General features: G+C 44.4%; 1 protein-coding gene across 1 annotated transcript in view; it reads right to left on the bottom strand.

Annotated features, from left to right (window-relative positions):
- grm5b (glutamate receptor, metabotropic 5b) overlaps positions 1–21,213 on the bottom strand; it is a gene marked incomplete at both ends in the record, with an annotated part of 51,982 nt that extends 30,769 nt beyond the window's left edge. The window contains 5 exons of the mRNA XM_079733674.1: positions 14,077–14,251; positions 14,766–14,840; positions 19,732–19,846; positions 20,239–20,706; positions 21,061–21,213. Of these exons, the coding sequence (XP_079589800.1) occupies positions 14,077–14,251; positions 14,766–14,840; positions 19,732–19,846; positions 20,239–20,706; positions 21,061–21,213 (986 nt within the window). The remainder of the gene's footprint in view (positions 1–14,076; positions 14,252–14,765; positions 14,841–19,731; positions 19,847–20,238; positions 20,707–21,060) is intronic.
- Positions 21,214–22,348: the final 1,135 nt, after the last annotated feature.

Raw genomic sequence — 22,348 nt, 5'->3', positions numbered from 1 at the left:
GGTCCTTCAGTCTTCGGGTTTGTGTGTGAGGCATTATAGTTATGGGCCTATGACTCTGACCTATATACAGTATAGACAACCTCTTAATTCCCATTCTGGAGTCTACAGAATTGAAACATCCTCTGCTCTCCTCTCTTTCATGACTACTTGCATTCGCTTCTCAGCTGAAATAACTTCTGGCATTAATTTCTTATTTCTTCCCTATGAAGCTGCTATCCTGCAATCTTGCTTTCTTTTGTTCTTTTTTCTTTCATCCCTTCCACAGTTAACGTACCACGTACCACATCATAAAAATAACAGTTGTGTATTCAGGACTGTCCTGGAGATTCCGGGGGAGTCTTGAAATGGATTTGTTTTAATGATCAGATGGTATAGAATCAAATGCCAAGGAAAAACATTTGCGTAACAAGACACCCATAAGCAAACAATGCATCCTTGTTTTGATTATGAATATTCAAGCTATTAATATTAATTTGTTACAGCTCAGTGCAATGGGCAGCTTTGAACAGCAGCAAAGTATCCTTAACAAGCGCCGTTGGATTAAACCAAGCGCCTTGGTGTAATAGTTGTTTTTACGGCAATAAGAAGTGGGGAAGGGATGCAGTAGAAAAAGGATTCACATTCAACAACTATATGAAAAGTATGCACTGTTGTTGTTATCAAAGTCGTGACTGAAGCTGACATACACTCACACACAAACACACACACACACACACAAACACACACACAGACACATACACAAACGCACGCGCACACACACACACATACACACACACACACACACACACAAACAGACACACACACACACACACACACACACAAACACACACACAACAATAAATGGCAATTAATGGCAAAGTCAAAAACTAAAAGCCAAAAATCTACCCAGCAGACAGGGAGTAGAGGAAATCCACACTAATGAGGAGAAACAAGACACACACACAGAAAAAGCAGGAAGACAGATATACACACTGAAACAAGATAAGATAGTCAGAAAGAGAGCAAAAGAGGAGTATAATAAAAATGTAGCTTTATGATGTTGTTCACTTTTCTGACAGAAAAAGACAGAACAGAATCCTGTTGAAATAAATCCATGGTGTTGTCTTGGCTCACTCTGGTGCTGCAGTTACAGGCCCTTACCTATAGAAATGGCAACCTGGTCTCACAGGAATCCGTGAAATGACCACAGAAGCTTAACTCAAAATCCTTGGAATCCTCACGGAAACACGTCAATTTCTGTGATATGGCCATGGATTTTGCTTCAATGCAAGTTAATGACACTCATATTCCGTGGCACACACACAGATCCCCGTCTCAACAACCGAGTCGACACGCATGGGCGCTTAGCTCAAAATCCATGGTGGCCTCACGGAATAGGGCCCTTAAAATAGCATCTGAACAATGGGCCCCTGACTTTAAACCAGGTATTTCCTGGTTTGTGGCGGAATTGTTTTCTGAAACTGCAAAATAGCACCAGGGAACGTTTGCGCCAGAACATGCCTCCTCCTTTCGCTGAACTGCCCCTTGGGGCACAAGATCATTCCCTAATTTAGCGCCGCGTGCCTGTGGAGGGAAATGAACGCTCCGCGCCAGTTGCAAACTAGCAACGACATGCGTCGGTGTAGAAAGTCAAGTCTTGAGTGTCTCAAGGTTGTGTGTACATTACAGTGTATTCATTACACTGAATTGGCAATGATGTTGAATTTATGTTGGCATCAACTTTATACACATTTTTTACAGGTTACAAGAAATGGGCAGCTGTTCATTTTTACTCTAAACACCTGACGAGCTTAGTTGGCTAATAGACCAGTAGAAGCTGACACATGTTGGCTTAATTAGCCATCAGCTACTCATTTATATATTGCCTATGAGACATGGTGTAAGCTGCCAACTGTAAGCAGCAATACATGTATTTAACTAGAGGCTTAACTGGCTGTCAAATGTTTTCAATACATTGATACCCGAGGCTCACCTAGAGCAAGTATCGGTATAGGCCTATTGCCCTTTTGATGTTCTGCTGGTTTCCAGTACTGATGTAACATGCAAATGTGTCTTTCAATACATGAACGGCCATGAGCGAGTCTGTAGCATACATAGAGCGCAGCGGGGAATGAGTTGTTGTGAAGCTGCTGTAATGGATTAAATGAAGCAATCACCTGAAATTCAGGATAAATGCTCCCTGATACTTCATTCTGGTTCAAAGTGTATAATCTACATTACCTCTCCCCTTTAAGTATTGTTTTGCAATTATATTCAACAAGGCACTGGTTTACATGAATCAGTCCTTGAACAAGATGGAGTAGTTTTGCGTACAAACATTTTGTTAATAAATGGTTGCCTTGATTACAAAGCAACATTAACATTAACATTAACCAAACCCAAGCTTATGGATTCTGGTGATCACAACTTGTGATTCGATAGTTTATTCATTTTGTTAAATCGAAGTGTGAATGCACACACATCCACAAAGTTGTTAACAGGGGCGTGATCAAACCTTATTTCGCAACGTGGTCTCACAGAAATCCGTGAAATGACATTGGACCCTTAACTCAAAATCCGTGGAATCCTCACAGAAACGAGCCAATTTCCGTGATATGGCCACGGATTTTGCTCCAATGCAAGTTATGACACTCATATTCCGTGGCACACACACAGATCCCCGTCTCAACGACCGAGTCGACCACGGTCGCTTAACTCAAAATCCGTGGTGGCCTCACGGAATCACTTAAATTGTCTGTGATATACCAACGGAATTTGCTCCAATGCAAGTTGATGTCACTCATATTCCGTGTCACAGACACAGATCCCCGTTTCAACGAACGAGTAGACCGGGTCTCACAGGGATCCATGAAATTACCATATATATATATATATATATATATATATATATATATATATATGGTCATTTCACAGACAATTTAAGTGATTCTGTGAGGCCACCATGGATTTCGATCTAAGCGCCCATGCGTGTCGACTCGGTTGTTGAGACGGGGATCTGTGTGTGTTAACCCTAACCCTAACCCTAACAGTTAGAAGCAAACTCAGTGTGTCATAGGCCAAATAAGTTAGCAGCTAATAGCGCTGGCTAATTTGGCCAAAATGCGTCATCTTTTACCTATCTATAAGCCAACTAAGCTAGGCAGGTATACATCTCAAGTACACCTTTACATCCATAATGTATCGAAATAGTTCTGACACAAAATAAAGAGATCACATTGTATTCCATTGTATTTAAGGTGACGTACTGACTGGGCTGAGCTCAGGTTATGCTTCCTACTCAAACTTTGTGGTTGGAGTGGCGGCCTTCTTTTCAGCCTTCTGGCCCTTTAACGGAGTGTAGTGGGAGCTGGCGCTAAACATCTTCTTACTGATGTTTCAAAAGAAAGCCGGTGGACAGAGGGAGCGCATATGAAACACTACAGTCAGTGACGCAGTGTAGTGTACTGCCGACCCCATTTCATTTTTTGCCCTACCAACAGTAACGTGGAATTAATGCTTGATGTCATCATTACTAGATGGTATTATCTTATGAATGCTTATGTTGTGCATGTAGTCTGCATTTGTCACCCACAAAACACTTGTTTGCCAACACTACACAGAGCATGACCTCTACAATGTGTATGTCTGTGTATTCTTTGTGTTCTTTTACGGAATACATCCTGTGATCATCAAGGAAGTATTAGATACAATTATAATATAATTCTTAATTGATTTGGAGGTTTTCCAAACAGAGAAAAGCTGTTTCTTCTCTGTTAGAATGGGCGCGACACAAGCAAAGGTCAGGTCCCCTCTAGAAGCTCAGATTGCAAATATTAACCTATAGACATTACTTCAGAAAGTGTGTATGTGTGTGTGTGTGTGTGTGTGTGTGTGTGTGTGTGTGTGTGTGTGTACGAGTGTGAGAGAGAGTACAAAGGAACATGTGATGAGCGTTATCTCCCGGTGGTGGTCTCATCTGTAAAAGGTTCTCCGATCAATAGAAGGTCTCCATGTCTATGGTCTCTCCCTTGAGACCACAACAAGGTTCACTTATGTCCCCTCTCCATCTCTAGCTCTCCCTCTCCCTCTCTAACGCTCCCAATCTATATCACGCTCACTCCCTCCTCTCCTTCCTCCTCTCTCTCCGTATTGCTCTCAGTCTCTCTGGCTCTCTGTAGGTATCTCTGGTACGGCTGATTTTCCTCATTCTCTTAATATCTCTATCACATGCACACACATAAACATGAATAGGTACACAGACACAGACACATAAACACACGGAAACAACACAAACATACACTACTATTAACTGCTTCAAAATACACATACAAATAACATCATTAGGCTAAACATAAAATGATGAAAAATGAAAAAATAACAATCTGAGCTATTTATTATTGCTTTCCTGAAATGCATTTTTCTCTCACTATGGGCCCTATCTTGCATCCGGCGCAATTGACTTTCTCACTGGCGCATGTGTCGTTGCTAGTTTGCAACTGGCGCAGAGCGTTCTTTTCCCTCCTGCGCCACGCGTCGGTAAATTAGGGAAGTATCTAGCGCCCCAAGGGGCGGGTCGGCGAAAGGTGGCGCAAACGTTCCCTGGTGCTATTTTGCAGTTTTAGAAACCACTTGCGCCACAAACCAGGAAATACCTGGTTTAAAGTCAGTGGCGCGTTGTTCAGATGCTATTTAAAGGGCGCATGCATAATGTTGCTTGTGCACCTCACACATACACTTTGCTTCTCTCATCTACCACATTCTTGGTAAATTATTTGGGAAAGAACAGCTGATACAGCGGCAATAAGTTGTACTTTAAAATCAATGCATCTGCAAACACCATTCAGCAAACACATATTTTCTTGACACAGACATCGTGTACATGTCCATAACTTTTAGGATTGATGAGTATTTGATCGTGAGAAAACATTGTTTAACCGCGAGTGAGTGTTAAAAAGAATGAATAAATGCAGGCGCGCGTGTGTGTATGTGTAAAAGAATTAGGCCCCGAGGACGCTTGCGGGTAAAAACGACAAAATATTTCATCGGAAGTGCCTTTCGTTTAGACGGTGACGGCGTTTTTGGGGCTTAAAAACGCAAAAATCTGAAACTACCCTCCAGAGTGGAAAACTTAAATACGCTCCGCCGTAGCGTTTCCGTCTACACTGCCAAGACGCAAAACTCTGCTCAGATCTGCTTACGTCGCGTACGCGTTTACGTCACATACAGCGCCAGTACAGGGAAACAAACAAATATGTTGGATTATTTCCATGCGTCGGACCTTCAAGGTGCTCTGACAGCTCTAATAAACTTACCACGAACTTACCACGCATCAGTCTTTCCACGAAATGTAAAGGATATGTAGAGATATTATTACTGAACAGAGAAGGATTTGTAATTATGTTTTGGTTTTCGCGGCGCAGATAAGAGAAGGAAGATTCTACGCATGCACTCAGACATGGTGGTGTTGTGTGATGGTGTATCACAGCACCACCTAGCCGCCTGACATGCATACCCAATCGAATTCCACACACTTTTGCGTCACCATATGCACGCAGATTTCCTCCCGAAAACGCTTGTCTAAACGCGGAATAAAAAGTGAAGACGCGACGCCACATTTGCGTCTTCTGTTCAGACCGTAGCCTTAATGAATGCGGGCGCGTGTGTGTGCGTCCATCTGTTTAAACACACACAAACTAAACACGTAACGCATAATACAGTCCATGGCAATATATATTAACGGGGGGACACATGCGTATTAGGAACACAAGACGATAACGATAATGCATACAATACTGATAAGATAATGTATTGCGTATATCATTAAATAGAACCACAGTTACCGCATATAATATGTGTGTTAAGTTTTCTTTGCTGAAATTTATTTGAGCACTCAGCTTTTCTGAAGTTGTGGAAGAAAACCTTATTCCATGTGTGAATTAGGCCATATTATTTGGCCATAAACTGAGCCATTTGAAGTTTGAAATTCATGTGCATCTGTCTCATCGGAGACTATAGACGCGCTGTCAAAATATCAACTCGTCAGATTCAAATGCGCTCATGGCTCTTAAAGGGGATGGGAGCTGGCACTCTCAACGGTTTATTGCACGTTACGCCCAAATCACACTACAGTTAAATAGGCTACTGCAGACCAACCCTTTTTAGATTTGCGTCGGGCGCAAGAGTCATTTTTGCGCCGGTAAAATAGCGACATCGCCATAGAACCGTCCACAAAGCTACTTGTGCTTGGCGCTTCTCACTTGCGTTTCAGACCGTTAAAATAGGGCCCTATGTCTTTCTCTCTATGTCTCTCTCTGTCCTCCCCCTTGTGTTTAATTACATGCAGTCTGTTATTACTGTGCTTTGAGCAATCAGAGCAAAATGAATTGTCATCGTTTTGGCAATTAAATGACATGAAACAATACCTATTTTAATCAACATTAATTTAACCCTAATACTAGCGAACACAGTAATCGTATGCTAAAATTAACCTGTGCATCCATGTGATTGCATGTGTGTATGATTAAGAAGTGTACTAACGCTTGTGTGTTGTGTGTGTGTGTGTGTTTAATTCAGTGCACCTTCAGTGATCCGTGACCCAGCAATGACAGGTAAATTTATTTCCCGTCGAAAGTGTTACTTTTAATGTCTAACAGGATGCATGTCAGAATGGATGACGTACACAAATATGCACACTCACATGCACAAACACACACAGACACTCACACACACACACTTATGAATCAATGGCGTAAATGTGTCTGCTCTGGTTCTCCACCAGCAGAGAGGCGAGGAGCATCTCCTCTCCTGCCCCTTTTGATCGTCCTCTGCCACAGTCTTGGCTACCTCTCCCATCCCAACCCCCCCAAGCAATTACCCATGGTCTCCAACTCAGATCCCTTTCACAGCAGGCTTCACCCCTTCCACCCTTTCGCCTCCTTATCCCCTCCTTCCCGTCCTCTCTCTGCCCCACTTCTCCACCTTTAGTTTTATTTTCCGCTGCCCTCCTCCTCCTCCTCCCTCCTTCCCTCTCTCCTCCTCCAGGTGCAGTCGCGGCCGATGGAAATCAATTTCAAAGGCGGCCTCTTCAAAGATGGCTTGAGCCCCCGATTTCAACGAGCCTCTCATCTCTGTTTGACCGTGAGACACCGTTTAGCCCGTGTCTCCAATTATGGCCATTGAGGAGAGCGACTCCCGCCGAGCAGTACGCTGAGAGAGATCCCAAACTCTGAAGGTTTCAGCTCAGAATCTGTTCTAACCCAGCACACGTTTGACTCTACTGCAAGCTAGCGGAGGACACAGCTGGGAGAGAGAGACTGCAGGGACACAGAGACACGCAGATGCACAAAGAGACATAGAGCCTGAGAGAGAGAGAGAGAGAGAGAGAGAGAGAGAGAGAGAGAGAGAGAGAGAGACAGAGAGAGACAGAGAGAGAGAGACAGAGAGCTAGAGAGAGAGAGAGAGACCGACAGAGAGAGACAGAGAGAGGAAGAGATAGAGAGAGATAGAGGGAGATAAACACAAATAAACTTGTTATAAAATAGAAAGGGGGGCAACTGAAATAAAGCCAATATATTGAAGGAGGAGATGCAGAGAGCCATGTATTCTGAGGCTACAGGTGTTGAATAAAGTAGTATAATACAGGCACACATGTACAATGGGAGCCTACAGCCGACTCGGGTGCAGCGTTTGACCCTGAGGGCTTCCATGCATCCTTTGCTCTGAAGAGCTCAGCCTGTTCCAGAGAGAAACACCTTCTCATGCACCTGGACACAAATGCAAGCACGTACACACACACACACACACACACACACACACACACACACGTGCACTCAGGTGCCCGTGCACACACACGCCTGCTAATAAACAGTGATTGTGTACCATAAATAAAGCCCCAGCTGTGGTTCCGGAATTTTCCAAATATGGCAGGGGATATCGCCATGGCAACTGCAGGCAGAAGAGGCACAGACGTGCTATTGAGGAAAGCAGAAATGACATGAGGGAGAAGAAAATCCCAATCCTTTTCAATTCAGATTCAATATCATTTCTTCTTCTCGTATTGTACTTTCCTGTGTATTCATTATTTTTGACACTGTCTGGGCACCTTGTGCGGGCTCTATTAGCAGCTCTGAGGCTGCCTTGAATAGAGGGCATTTTATGGACCTTTTATTTAAGCCTTTAGTTAATTCGATTTGCGAAATCCCGCAGCAATCCATGCTGCTTCGCCACAGATGTGCTGTTGGGAATTCTCTCTGTTCTTGACTGTATAATGAAATAGTACGGCATGTTTTAAGATGATGTGTACTACTAGTAGTATGACAAAGGATAGTATAGTAGAGGCTAAGTGTTGGACTACCAGCTGAGAGGTAGTAGGTTCAATCTGATGATCCTTATCCTCAGCCTACCTTTAAGAACCCTTGGTCAGGTTATCTAACCCTTACCTCCTTCTTAATCACACGCACACAGACACACAAACAGACACACACACAGATCACAGGTCCGCTACTAATGCTGCATGAGGAGGGTCAGCACCTTTCCGAACAGCCACACAGTCAGCATTAGAAACCAACATAACAACCAACCAATGGCAAGCATCTGAAAACAAACACCCACAGTAACCCATAGTTCCTCTGCAGAGCATGAGCAGTTTCTGCAGCATTTTTAAAATTCCACGTCTTAGCTCATCTACACATTTAGATGACTGGATTTAAATAGACATACATATAATACTAGGAGATATTTGAACATGGTTGTTAATGTTGTTTCATGAGGTGCAATAAAGTCAACAATAAATCAGCAATTCATTAATACGATCCCATTAGTGTGAATATAAACAAGGTGGTGAGATTTCCGTGGCAACCAAACTAAATGAAATGTTCTAAAAAAATACATGGTGTGTGAAAGAATCGTGTGTGTGTGTGTTTGTGTGTGTGTGTGTGTGTGTGTGTGTGTGCGCATGTGTGTGTGGCATTTAAAACCTCTATTTATCTACCCCAGCTGTAATGAGTCGTTGCCTACATCCTGGCCCATTGAGGCGAGCAACATCTCACCCACATTGAACACAAACTCACAAATAAAACATGGATGTGAATAAACAGCACACGGAGCACTTTGAATAGAATGGGCCTTCAATCATTTCTGGCTATTGCCAGACCAAGCTCAATCGTAGATTGCACGTTGGTCTGGGGAAGCTGCTGTCATTTTCTTTTGCACAAGAAGCGTGACCAACGGGCCTATTTCAACTGACTCTGTACGCGATTGGCTGCTTGCCGTTGCTTCCCTCTCGTCAGTGTTAAACCAGCCAATAGCGCGCCAAGGGGAAAAGCAAGCTTGGTGATTGGCTCCCACAAAAACGTATCGGAAGCAGAAAGAAATGTATTGCTCTTCTCCAGACCCTTGTGCAGGGCGAACTCAAATCGCCGGCAGATTGGGCGGGGCTACCCACACACACACACACACACACACACACACACACACACACACACACACGCGTGCGCGAGAGAGAGAGAGAGAGAGAGGGAGTGAAAGAGAGAGAGAGAGAACATAATAACAAATCAATCTCTAACAATCCCCTTGGCCCATCCTTTACTGGTCTTTATTTTTGCCTCCACCCATAATTGTGAAAATGTATTACTGTGTGTTTTCACATTCCATCACTTGTGTGCTTTGCAAGTGTGTCTGTGTGTGTGTGTGTGTGTGCCTGTCTAGTTGTGCATGCGTATGTGTTTGTGTGTGCGTGTCTAGGTGTGCATGCGTGCGTGTTTATGTGTGCGTGTGTATCCCATGTGGCCATAGACCTTGTCTCCCTCAGCTATTCATTAATGGGTCTGTTGCCTGCTGGCATCATGAGGAATGATAAAACAGAGGTAATCAATACACAGGCTCTTAAACCCCACTGTCTGTGTCTGTCCGTGCACGGTACTGTGTACCTGTGTGTGTGTGTGTGTGTGTGTGTGTGTGTGTGTGTGTGTGTGTGTGTTTGCGCATGTGTGTGTGTGTGTGTGTGCGTCAGTTACTTTACTTTACATAGTTAAGCAGATTTACAGAACATCCACTGCACTGCCACACACACCTACATACACACACAGACACACACACACAAACACACACACACACACACACACACGCACACACACACACCTAAACACGTAAAATAAGGCTTATTTTACGTCTCAAGAGTTCACAAAAGGACACTAATTCAGTTTGCAGTTTCTGCTCCACTGCCCAGCAGGCTTACTACAGCATCGCTGCATTGTACCTGGACAAAGCAGATGAGCAGGAGAACATTATGTCTCCAAGCTTCCACAGACTATGAATCACTCAACTTGACCAACACTGAAATAAAATGATGCCCATTTGAACTAACGAAGCACTGTAGTACTTGCAATGTTTTCATTGACATTAGACATTTCAGGGAAAAATAACGACCCTTTGACCTGAACCTAACAGCTGGTATGAAACATAGTTCCAATGTGAAGCAGCAGGGAAGAGATCATAAAACACAGACAACACAATACGTCTACTCCCTCACTACTCAATACTCACACTTCAATGGCAAACCTTTTGAACCGGGACTGCAGTCCTTTATGAAGGGTACTGCAGCCATTTGTAAAAGGTTCCTCGGTGCTTTTGAACACACACTCCAGTCCTTCTAGGCGGCCTACTGTAAGACCGGTCTTCAATCCACCAGCCCCTCTAGAGCTTGTACTATTGGCCAGAAGACTCAGTGAATGAAGCAGCTCAAGACCATATAGCTATAGGCAGCCCGAGCCAGCCAGGTATCTCTGACAACTAAAGTACCCTGCACATCCCCGATCCACCAGCTGCTGCTATCACTACTTCACCACTGTGGGACAATCCCCTCTAGTCATCCGTCCATCTTCCAGAATTGTAAGTGCTTACTTTAGACCCACTAAAGAGCCACGTGTTCACATGGGTTCAATCGACTCCTTCATGAGCCTGATTGCGGTCCATCGCTGCCACTCGTGTACCCATAGCTCCACCTGATTAATGTTCATGGTCATCACATGGCTCTGGAGTCTGTGCAGTTGTCTTGGCTGATGGGATAGAGAGGCACCAGTGCCCTGTACTACGAACCTCGATTAGTGGGTTAGCGAGGTATGTTGCGCTCAAAGCCTGGGTTAGCTGTGACACGAAAGTCGATCTCTTTTAGCGTCGCTGTATCACCATGGTGACTTAGGGTCTCTCCGACAGAGGCTCTTTCGGGACCGATCCCTAAGCATTGTCTGAGAATATTCTTTATGAGAGATACAGGTTCTCAAACAGAGGGTATTCACTATTTGATCGTCCTTGTTGGACCTTATGTAGACAACGCTTACTGTTGCGCATTGTGTTCTCGTGAGAGAGTGGTAGAGTGGAGGTAGCGCGTCAGTCTTGAATGTCTGCGTGCAGCGTTCGTCTCCCAAGTGACATGCATTTATGTGAAGCTTAAAAGGTCCCAATTCTCATGCATATGAAATACTTATTCACTAAAGGTTATGGAATTATATTTTTATGCTTATTTCGAACTTGAAGCCATATTCTCAAGGCCGTGCTGGCACCACATCTATGGGGGTAAAAGGCATGATGCTAGACCGGCGAGATTTGAACCCCTGTCGTTGACGTTCGGGTTTTATAATAATCCATTACACCACCACCGCTTCCTCTCAGCGGTTGAAAACATATGCCATACATTTCTTACATAGGATGTATTTAAAGTAAATTCCCTAAATTATAGAATAAGGCAGGTTAGACGTTGCTTATATGCTCTATTGGGATTAATGGTGAACAATTCTGCATTTGGCATAATTATTTTATAGACAATATGCAGAATCTTTTCACTTATACGCATTTAAATAGAGTGCTTGATCCATCCAGTTTGTAAAGGTGAGTAAAATGACGCGATAAACGCCCCTTTCACATGAACGCCCATTGTACCTAAAGCGGAAAACCTGGCTCGACTAATTGAATCCTAAGTGAGCTTCGTAGTGCCATTTAACTTTGATCACGAGTTGCGTCTCTGTCGATCCAGGCTTTCCCAAGAAAGCCTCGGTATGTTCAGCGAGGTTCGTAGTACACCCCACAGGTCCTCACTGTCAGAGACAGGAGGGTCGTTGATGCAAACGTGTCGATAGAGCTACAGTCCCATCCGGTTATGAAATACAGCATTCATCGATTTTTCTGATCCGTGTATATTTAGACCGGGCGTGCACTCCGTCTTTGATACACATCGTCACACAAACACATGCATTCACATAAACACACACAAACACACACACACACATGGGTGTAGGTGTGTGTGTAGGTGTGTGTGTGTGTGTGTGTGTGTGTGTGTGTGTGTGTGTGTGTGTGTGTGTGTGTGTGTGTGTGTGTGTGTGTGTGTGTGTATGTGTTAGTTCATTCTATGGTAATATAATTACCCGGGTGTTTAACAGGGTGTGAGCGCCAGTGAGATAATCAGAAGTTCTTTCCAAAGACCTCCAGTGAGCATACCTTGACCCGTGAGCGCCTCTAATTTCAGAACCAGGACCCATTTATCAGGCAGACTAATGAAGGCTGATATTCAATTAACCAGCCCCACCATAACCCTGCTAGACAGAGATGGATGGCTGGACCAGGGTATACTGCACACTTATTAGATTAGTATTGAAGTATGGATCTTATTAGAGTTTAGTTGCATCTAGTGGAATGGATCTCGCAGAAATGGAATATAATATTCATGCATACGTTTAATTAGGGTGTTATCCCATAAAAAAAATAATTGTTGTGTTTTCGTTATGTTAAAATCAGCCCTTTACATTTAAATTTGGTCTTCTGCCACGGACCGGACAAACAGCTCTTGCAAAAACGTGTTTTCAATCAGTAAATCATAATTAATGAATCTATCAAGGACCCTCATCACTTGACACTTGGCTACTCCATGCTGTCATATACAATAAAACACATTCTGGAAGTACCTAGTGGCCCCCTACAGGCCACTGTATCATCTCCTACGTCTTTGGAGAGGGAGGGGTGAGTGCAGTTGAAAGCTGGTAGTATATATTTTGGCTGCAATCTGCAAACTAGACTGCCAGATGCAACTGAATCCCACACACTACACTTTTATGTTGACGAAGATGACGACAGCCATGGGATGACCCAGAAGAAGATGAGAAGGTAGTGGTGATGGTGATGGTGATGTAGATGATGATGGAGATGATGATGATGATGATGATGATGATGATGATGATGATGATGATGATGGAGGTGGTAAAGATGGAGATCAGATTCTGTTCTTTACGCAGGCCAGGTTGCTGTGGGGATGATAGAATAGAACAGAATGGAAAAGACCTACTGGTGATGATATGATAACACAACTCTATTCCAAGTCCATTTTTATTCCTGCGTGTTGGCAGCCAATCCTGCCATAGGTGCAAAATTATTATTCATTTTATGTTAATTACACGGTAGCCATGGCAACAGAATTCAAGTGGCAATCGGAGCAATCATGATAATCAGACACTGAGAGAGAACTCTGTATATCCACAAATGTAAATTCATAGAGCTATGAGAGTGCCAATTGTGTGTTTGGGAACAGTCTCATAATCAAAAAACAACATCTGTTTAAAAAATTTAAATGAAAAGCTCCCACCACGCGAAGGAATTAATACCTATTATTGAATATGAATATTTTCATGTTTGATAAAATCTGCAGTGGCACTGAATGATTGCCACCAAACCAACAAGGATAACCTCATCTCCAAACTTCAGTGTGTTGCCGCCCAGTGCCAGAAAAATAACGATAACACCACAAAAAACTACAACAATACGAGCAAATGCTTTCAAGCCAACAGTTCACCTGTACTGTTTGAGCCAGCACCTCTCAGCAACAGACTCCATTCTTACAACAGTCAATCCACATTTAATACCCAAGAACCCCGGGCGAAAAACAACAACCAAACAACCACAAGAACCGCCAAACCAGAGATCCAACCCTTCATGCGCGCCAATGTTTAAACCAGAGAACTTTCCCCTCACACTGACATCCAACCGTCTCCTCTCATGATTCCCAAACAACAACAACGGCAAAAACAACAACAACAACAGGCCGCTTCCACCGACCTGCCGACCAGAAGGAACTCCCCCACCAGGCCCTTGCGCCGCATGGCCATGAGGATGTTGCGGACGGTCATGCCCTCGCAGAAGCAGGCCACCACCCTGGCCTTGGGCAGGTGGGCCCGCAGACGCTCCAGCAGCCGGTCAAAGCTGTGCTCCCCGGCGTTGCTCCAGATCTTACCTGCCAGGGTTCCAAACCACAGGGACGGGTAGATGTTTCAACAAAACGCAGACCAAAGAACAGAGGAAACGGCTTTGAAACCAACCTCAAACTACGCTCTGGCATCTGACGTGTTGTTTGTTTTTGTTTTTTTTAATGAGAGCATCTGAAATGTAACACGATGGGCTTTGATATTTTTTCAAACGCTTGTTGCAATCAAACGATGGAAGGGGAAAATTATGAAAAAAAACACAAAGCTGTTAAAACAAGTTGTTGGATTGAGGATTCCAGCTTGCTTGTTAGTTAAAATGAATTAACAAACCACAATTCAATACTATAATAAAATATTTTTAATATATTGTGAGGTAGATAATAGCTAAAAAAGCAGTTATTACAAGTAATAACTATGAGTTTGATATGTTCTATGGACTGAGCATGTTCTTATTCCAGTTTGTCTGGCAAAGCGTCTCTTCATATACATATTTGTGATGGCTTTTCCTCTATGAATTACAAACATTGAGTCTTTGGCTCTCACCAGAATGTGCAATACAGATTCCTTCTTTGGCTGCCATGTCCTTGAAAGCTTCCATCCCACTTTCGCCGTAGTTACCTAGGGAACGAGAAAGAGGACGGGAGATTGACATAGAATTCATCAAGTCAATTAGGTGATCACACTCATTGAAAAATGAACCCTGGGATGAGACCCCTAAAGCTTTTGAGTTCTGTATCACAAGCAGATGGACATATAGACTGACAGATAGACAGACAGCCAGAGAGATAGAAAGACAGACAGAACAACAGACAGACAGACAGACAGACAGACAGACAGACAGACAGACAGACAGACAGACAGACAGACAGACAGACAGATATACAGATAGATAGACGGTTACATCGGTTTGTGACAGGTAATAGGTGCATATGGATGGCTAGAGTGGCAGTCACAGAGGATACAATGAGGATGAACAGTCCTTACCATTGGAGTGATCTTTTTGGAACAGGCTAAACGTTTTCCAGTGAGATTTACAGAGACCACGCCAACGTGTGGAACCCTCGCTCTTCGCAAGAAAAAGTGGGTGACCTGGAATGGATGCTAATGAAGGGTTCCACACATTGGCACATAACAGCATAGGATTCCCCCTGTCTCTGCTACTACTCTAGTCACTCATACAAGCCTCGTGTTCCCTCTACAGCAGAAAGAACACATCTAATGTATTTTTCTCCTGCTCTTGTTACCTGTTACGTGCTGTTACCTCTCTCCCCCATACATATTGGTGTCGTTTTTGGTTTGTCATTTGGGATTCAAATGCAGAATAATTCATCAGGATGTATTATTCCGAATAGAAACAGTACAGAAAAAAAGAAGATAATAGAGAGTGTGTGTGTCTGTGTGTGTGAGTGTGTGTCTGTGTGTGTGAGTGTGTGTTTGTGTGTGTGCTTGTGTGTGTGTGTGTGTGTGTGTGTGTGTGCTTGTGTGTGTGTTTGTGTGTGTGGGTGTGTGTGTGTGTGTGTGTGTGTGTGTGTGTGTGTGTGTGTGTGTACGTGTGTGTGTGTGTGCATGGAAAGGTCTGGATGCTTGCTTTCAGGTTCCAGACTGTCTCTATACATGTGCATGTATCTATACCTACAAATGGTTGCTTGCATCTGTATGTGCATGTCCAATATGTGCATGTGCGTGTCAGAGTTTCCTCCTGTGCTTGTGTGTGCTTGTGCGTGTGTTTGTGCCGTGCGTGCGTGTGTGTATTTGTGTGTGAGTGCGCGTGTGTGTGTGCATGCAGGGGGAGGGCCATCTGTGCCATCTGTCTCTCATTCCTCTCACTGTGACACTAATTACAGGACTTTACACTTCCCTCTGTCACAGTAGTCAGGGCCCTGGCGACACACACACGCACACACCCACACACACGCATGGGTTTGTTGCGACTATCATCAGGACCGATAAGTCTTGTAACCTAGTTCACTGCGGCCTCAGCAGGGAATCGTGTGTGAGCGACGTCACATCTCCCCATCTCCACCGCTCCATTCCCCTGGGACACTCGGTCGCTGGTACAACTGTCTCTATACCTCCTCTATAAAGTTCCTCCATAGAGGACGAGGCTCTGTCGCTCTCTCCTGGGAGAGGAGTCCCAAACCGGGGATGTAAACACTGTACATGACAAGTACAGCACGGCACACCAGCGCCCATGTGGTCAAACTGTTCCCATTTTTTGAGGTGTTAACTACAGCTGTTAGCAAGAAATGTGTGAGCAGCTACGGTGAATGGAGGGATTTTGTTTCCATGACAAATTCATTACCGGAGCGGAGATTCAGATGGCTTAGGGATCAAAACACCAAACTGAAATCCATCCCCAGTAAATGAGATCCTTGAATTCCCCCTACTCTACATATTTTCTGAGCTCACCTGTCCGACCTGATCCCTTCAATTTCTCCCTGAACCACCGTATTCGGTACTGTATTCTGACTCGCTAACAAACACATTCTCCAAAACCCCTGTCCGGTATCCAGCAGTCTGTGTTGTCGCTCACCCCAATCAGAAAAATGGCAACACACCAACAACCCCCCCACCGTGACTCCCAAACCATGCTCACCTTCAACACACTACTGGGGGACTTCTCTGTGGTTAATGCATTAGACTGGATCACACTTTCAGCCCATCATTCCTTCGGCACCCCCTGTCTCTTATCACAATCTGAAGTGTTATAACATGCCGTAGTAACACACAGGAGTGGTCGGTATAATACCCCATGGAGAGCTACTAGACACATCGACACACAGACTCCCACAGTCACACACACACACACACACACACACACACACACACACACACACACACACACACACACACAAACACACACACACACACACACACACACACACACAAACACACACATGTATTCCAGTGTCAAGCTGTAAATTTGGTGCTAGATTACTAGAGATGTTCATTTAAGCAAGGGTTGTGGTCATGAACTGGATGAGTGTACTTCCATTGTTAATTAGAAATGCTTAATGTTAAAGCCAAAATGTGGCAGGACTTTTCACTAGTCTGCCTTTGTTGGGGGTCTCCTTATCATGCCTCACGTCAAAAGACTAGCTGAAATACATTTTTGCAGACAGGTAAACTGACCACCGGTCAGGTAAAGTGAGCAACAGCCAGGTAAACCAACAGTAATTGTGTTGTTCATTGGATCTATTGTCTCTCTTTTGTTCAAGCTTGCGGAATAAAAAGCTGTAGTCTGAATAATAAAAGACTAGTGTTAGGAACGTTACTTTAAAAAGTTATAGTTACTCACTACTTGTTCCAAAAAGTAACTGAGTTAGTAACTGAATTACTCAATAATAAAAGTAACTAGTTACCAGGGAAAGTAACTATTTGCGTTACTGTAAAAAAGAAAGTTGCTATATGTCAAAGAATTTGGATTTTTCTGAGCAGTTTTCACTTGGCCTTGTGTTGAATGTGTTAAATGGTTGAACTGCCCATTCAAGGCCCTGATATACTTCCAACTGAATTTTTCTTTGCTTGGTTGCAAAGGCTGTGGAACATCTGCCGAATACTACAGAAAATGCCAAATTTTCATTGGATTGCTCCGGACTCGCCATTTCTGCTGCTTCATCAAATCTGTTTGGTGTGTTGGCTACCATGAAACATGACTCTGCATTAGCCAATCCTAATCACTTATCTCGTTGTTAACCCACCCGGTCTCCTCACTAGCAGTTTGTGTTTGGAGCCAGGGGTGCGTTCGGATTACGCAGTTTATTCAATCAATTCATAGTACCGCACCGCATTTAACGTACAATAACGGTAACGGCGTTGTAACGACAGAAACAGTAATTAGTTACGTGCGCCATTAGATTACGCCGTTACTGAAAAAATAACGGCGTTACCTAACGCCATTCTTTTAAACAGCGTTATTACAAACACTGTAAAAGACTGCAGGGATGTCTTCATGAAATATTATAAAGAGAATTTGTGGACTTTGTGGTGGGCCCCATTGACTTGGGCTGATACAAATACTGTAGCTGTCGCAACTCCGACCCACTGTTGGTCTCTATTCATAGTCAAAAAAACACACAAACACTAATACATGCAGGTACAAGCACACACACCACACACACACACACACACATGCACACACATGCAGGTATAACGTACACATGATGCAGGTACACTGACATGCATGTAAGGCCCAGACATTCACATACTTATAGACACTTTGTACATGCATTCAGAAGCAAGCAGACCCTCACCCCCAAAAATATTTTAAAGAACGTTTAGTGAACCTTCCCTAGTCAGCCATGCAGAGACAAGGACAAGTGCTTACAGCGTCTCATCAATCAGCCTGATTTAGTGCCTGGAGTGACTACAGGACACTGACAAACATCCACCACACACAAAGCAGAACATGCACATACCAACCTATATATACATCAGAAAACCTTAGGATTGATATCTGCCTCTCACAATTCACTGTCAAGCAATCTATCTTAATATTGTCTTTTGTTGTCCTCTCTCCCCATCTCGCATATATACTTATACTTGATCTCTCTCTCTCTCTCTCTCTCTCTCTCTCTCTCTCACTTTCAGTGACGTGTGTGCTTTAACAGGGTTAAACTGCGTATGAAGTGCTGATTTAATGATTGCAATTCAATAACTCCCTTGTACTATCCAGCGTCCTGTCTTCTCACACATTCATAACTGTTTATGAACACCATTACAAACTACGCCAATTAAAAACATCTACATGTTACCATGTATGCGCACATACACACACACACACACATATACACACACACATACACACACGCACAAAAACATTAACATACATGCAAACACAAAGCAGTACATCTGTATTATTTGCAACCATTACTCTCTCCCTCCTACGTCTCCTTCTGTCTCTCCCTTCCCCTTCCCTTTTCCTCTCCATCTCTTTACATGTTTACCCCTTCTCTCTCCCTCTGTACATCGTAATGTCTACTCCCCTTATAGGCTACCTCTCTCTCTCTCTCTCTCTCTCTCTCTCTCTCTCTCTCTCTCTCTCTCTCTCTCTCTCTCTCTCAGCCTGGCACTGGCTACGCAGGAGACGTCAGCAGCACGACCTTGAGCTTGCGCTCCAAGGTGGCAGACGCCCGTGGTGGCTCATCACAGGCCATCGCCGAGCGCTAGTCGGACAACAACACGGCCACGCTGACAGACATGTGCAAGTATGGCTGCATCGATCACACACACTCCCCTGACTGAAAAGGAAATGACCCCTAAATGAAATGACCTCCCCCCCCCCCCCCCCCCCATACACATAGGCCATGCATATAGCGGCACTTTCTACATCAACTGCTAATCACACGTGGTAAAATGCCCTTAAGTAGTGCCCTTCAATTATTCCCTTAAGTAATGCCCTTAAGTAATGCCCTTAGGCACACCATCTCTGTATAGGACACTAGGGGATCCACTGCTGCAGAACAGAGCAACCTCAGCGCAGTGTGTGTGTGTGTGTGTGTCTCATTACCTTCAGTATGTATGGCGGACACGTAGCTCCAGTTGTATCTCTTTACAATGTCAACCATGGCTCTGGCCTGCTGAGCGTCTGAAGGCACCACCCTCATGAAATACTTGAACAGGCTCTGAAATGTCACAATGGATGAATCGGAAGAAAAGAAGATTTAATTAATATATTCAAATATAATGAAAATCTAAATATCTTTTAAAAATCCCCCTCACCACACAAATATACCACAAACACACACACACACACACACACACACACACACACACACACACACCTCAAGTCGGTTGTTATAACCAGTCACGCACAGCTAGACTGGTGCGGAAACACACACACACACACACTCACACACACACACACACACACACACACACACACACACACACGCAAAAACCACCACACACCAACACACACACAGACATTCAGACCTAAACATATTAACCGGCCCATTAAATCCCATAACCTTCCATCCATCTCCCCACTAATGGCTGCCGCCCCCTGGGCCGCTACCTTGTCGCTGAGGTCCATGCTGGTGGCGGAGTAGGCGATCTGCGGGATGTTGAACAGCTGCAGGAGGTTCTGCACCTGGATGGCCACCGAGCTGGACCCCGGCCCAATCAGACCCACGATGGGCTTCTTCCCCCTCATGGGCGTGGCCGCCGGGTCCGCACACCTGGGAGCTCCTCCTCCTCCTGCGCCTCCTCCTCCTCCTCCTCCTCCTCCTCCTCCTCCACCGTGAACCCCCCCGGCCCCCCACTCGTCGGCCTCGTCGGAGGAGACCAGGGAGTCGCGGATGAACTCGATGCTCTGCTCCAGGGCCACGGCCGAGTGCCAGCAGGAGTCGCGGATCTCGCAGCCCAGCGTGATGTTGGGCAGGATGTGGGGGTCGGCGTTGATGCGGTCCAGCGTGTGCATCATGGCCTCCACCCGCTGGATGCCGTATTGCTCGCGCACCGCGCCGCACTTGCGCTCGTGCACCTGGTAAGGGCGGGGGTCAAAGGGCCATTGCGCAGAAAAACAGCCGTCAATCATTTGTTGATTTGGGACTGGGGTGTAACGCAAGCAATTTGCGACGCAAGCGATTGAAAGTGAAAAGTCGAATCGATTGCTGTTCGTCTATGATTCCTGTCTTTACATTTGTTTTGGTGTGTTTAAACTTAATCAATTTCTCTATGAGCAATAAGCTTGGTCTAGCTAGACACCAACAAGGTAGAATTTACTTGAAAACACTGAAAAAACTCAAACACCACAAGTTCTTTCAAGCACACAGACACACACATGCACACAACCGCACACACACCCACTCACACACACACACAAACCATCACACACCTTGTCCGCAGGGGGTTGGTGGTGCACTGAGAACAGCGCTCCAATGATGATGTCACCGGGAATGTGGGCAACAACTCGCCGCTCATTGGACTGGGTAGTGAGGGCTTCCTTAGGCCCCGCCCACATGGCGAAGCATAGCAGCAACCAGAGCATCTTATTGGTCAGGTCGGCGGGCGTCATGATGGCTACGACGGGGCTTAGAGCTGTCCCAGGAAACAGGTCTTACAGGGAACTGTCATTGCAATGTGTAAGGGGCAGAAGAGGTTTTCCAAGCGGTGGTCTTGGTGGTTGGTGTCGTCGACAGTCTGTCTCGTGGTCAACTGTTTCTGCTCTTCAAGGTATTTTTCAAGAGCCTCACGGCAACAGAGATGAGGAAAGCATTGGAACTTGAGGAATCATAATATTATCTCATTGGACGATATAAACTCCCAGCTCCCCAATTATAAGGCAGAGTTGGCTTCCATAGTAACAGCTTGAGACGGGCAGAGTCACATAACCTGCGAAAAGAAGAGAGATGTGCTTTCAGCCAGTGCCCTTCAACAGTCAATTGAAAAGGTAATAAATTCCTATTCAAGTGTCAAGTGCAGCTCAGGTCGTTATAGTTCAACCCGAGACAATTAAACCATGCAGTTAAAAAAGCACTATCGCATGAAATAGTGAAATGGTTGAACCCCTGTCAGGATATTTAGTAAATATTTTGTAGAGCAGTTTAGCAAGGATTTAAACCCTTTGAAACTTAAAACAGCAAACAGCGAACTCGAACAAATGCTGGGCAGGTAGTATTAGCTATTTTGATTGATTTGTGAATCTCAAAAAATACATCCAGAGAGCCAGTGAACAATATAAACCCAGTGGAACAGCCTTTCGTGTATCCCACTCACTAAATAGTAGCATCAAATTGAATTTCATTACTGATTTAAGGCTTGTTTCTCGTTACAATCTTTGTTGTGATGACCAAAGAAAGGGTCTTGCTCAGTGCTTCCAGGTGAGACATTTATAGAGGCGTTACAAACAACCCCAAGCTCTCCTCTCTCTGCCTTCTCCCCTGCTGGCCACATCTGTAAGCATCTAAGAGCATTTTGCTGCTGTCAGTGGAGTTCATACTTGTGTTTAATTGGTTTGTGTGTGTGCCTGATGGCTCGTTTCCCTATTACTGTTTCTGTTTGTATTTTCTGAAAAGTGAGATTCTGTACTTATAATATAATTTAATGCCAATTGTATTATAATGGCGGTCATACAAAACATTACGGCAAGGCTCATTTCTTCAATACGTGCTTTGTAGCTGAAA

This window comes from Pollachius pollachius (genome assembly GCF_949987615.1).
Source record: "Pollachius pollachius genome assembly, chromosome: 3".
NCBI classification, from domain to species: domain Eukaryota; kingdom Metazoa; phylum Chordata; class Actinopteri; order Gadiformes; family Gadidae; genus Pollachius; species Pollachius pollachius.
The sequence above is the reverse complement of the archived record's forward strand: the minus strand, read 5'-3'. Positions and strand labels throughout refer to the sequence as shown.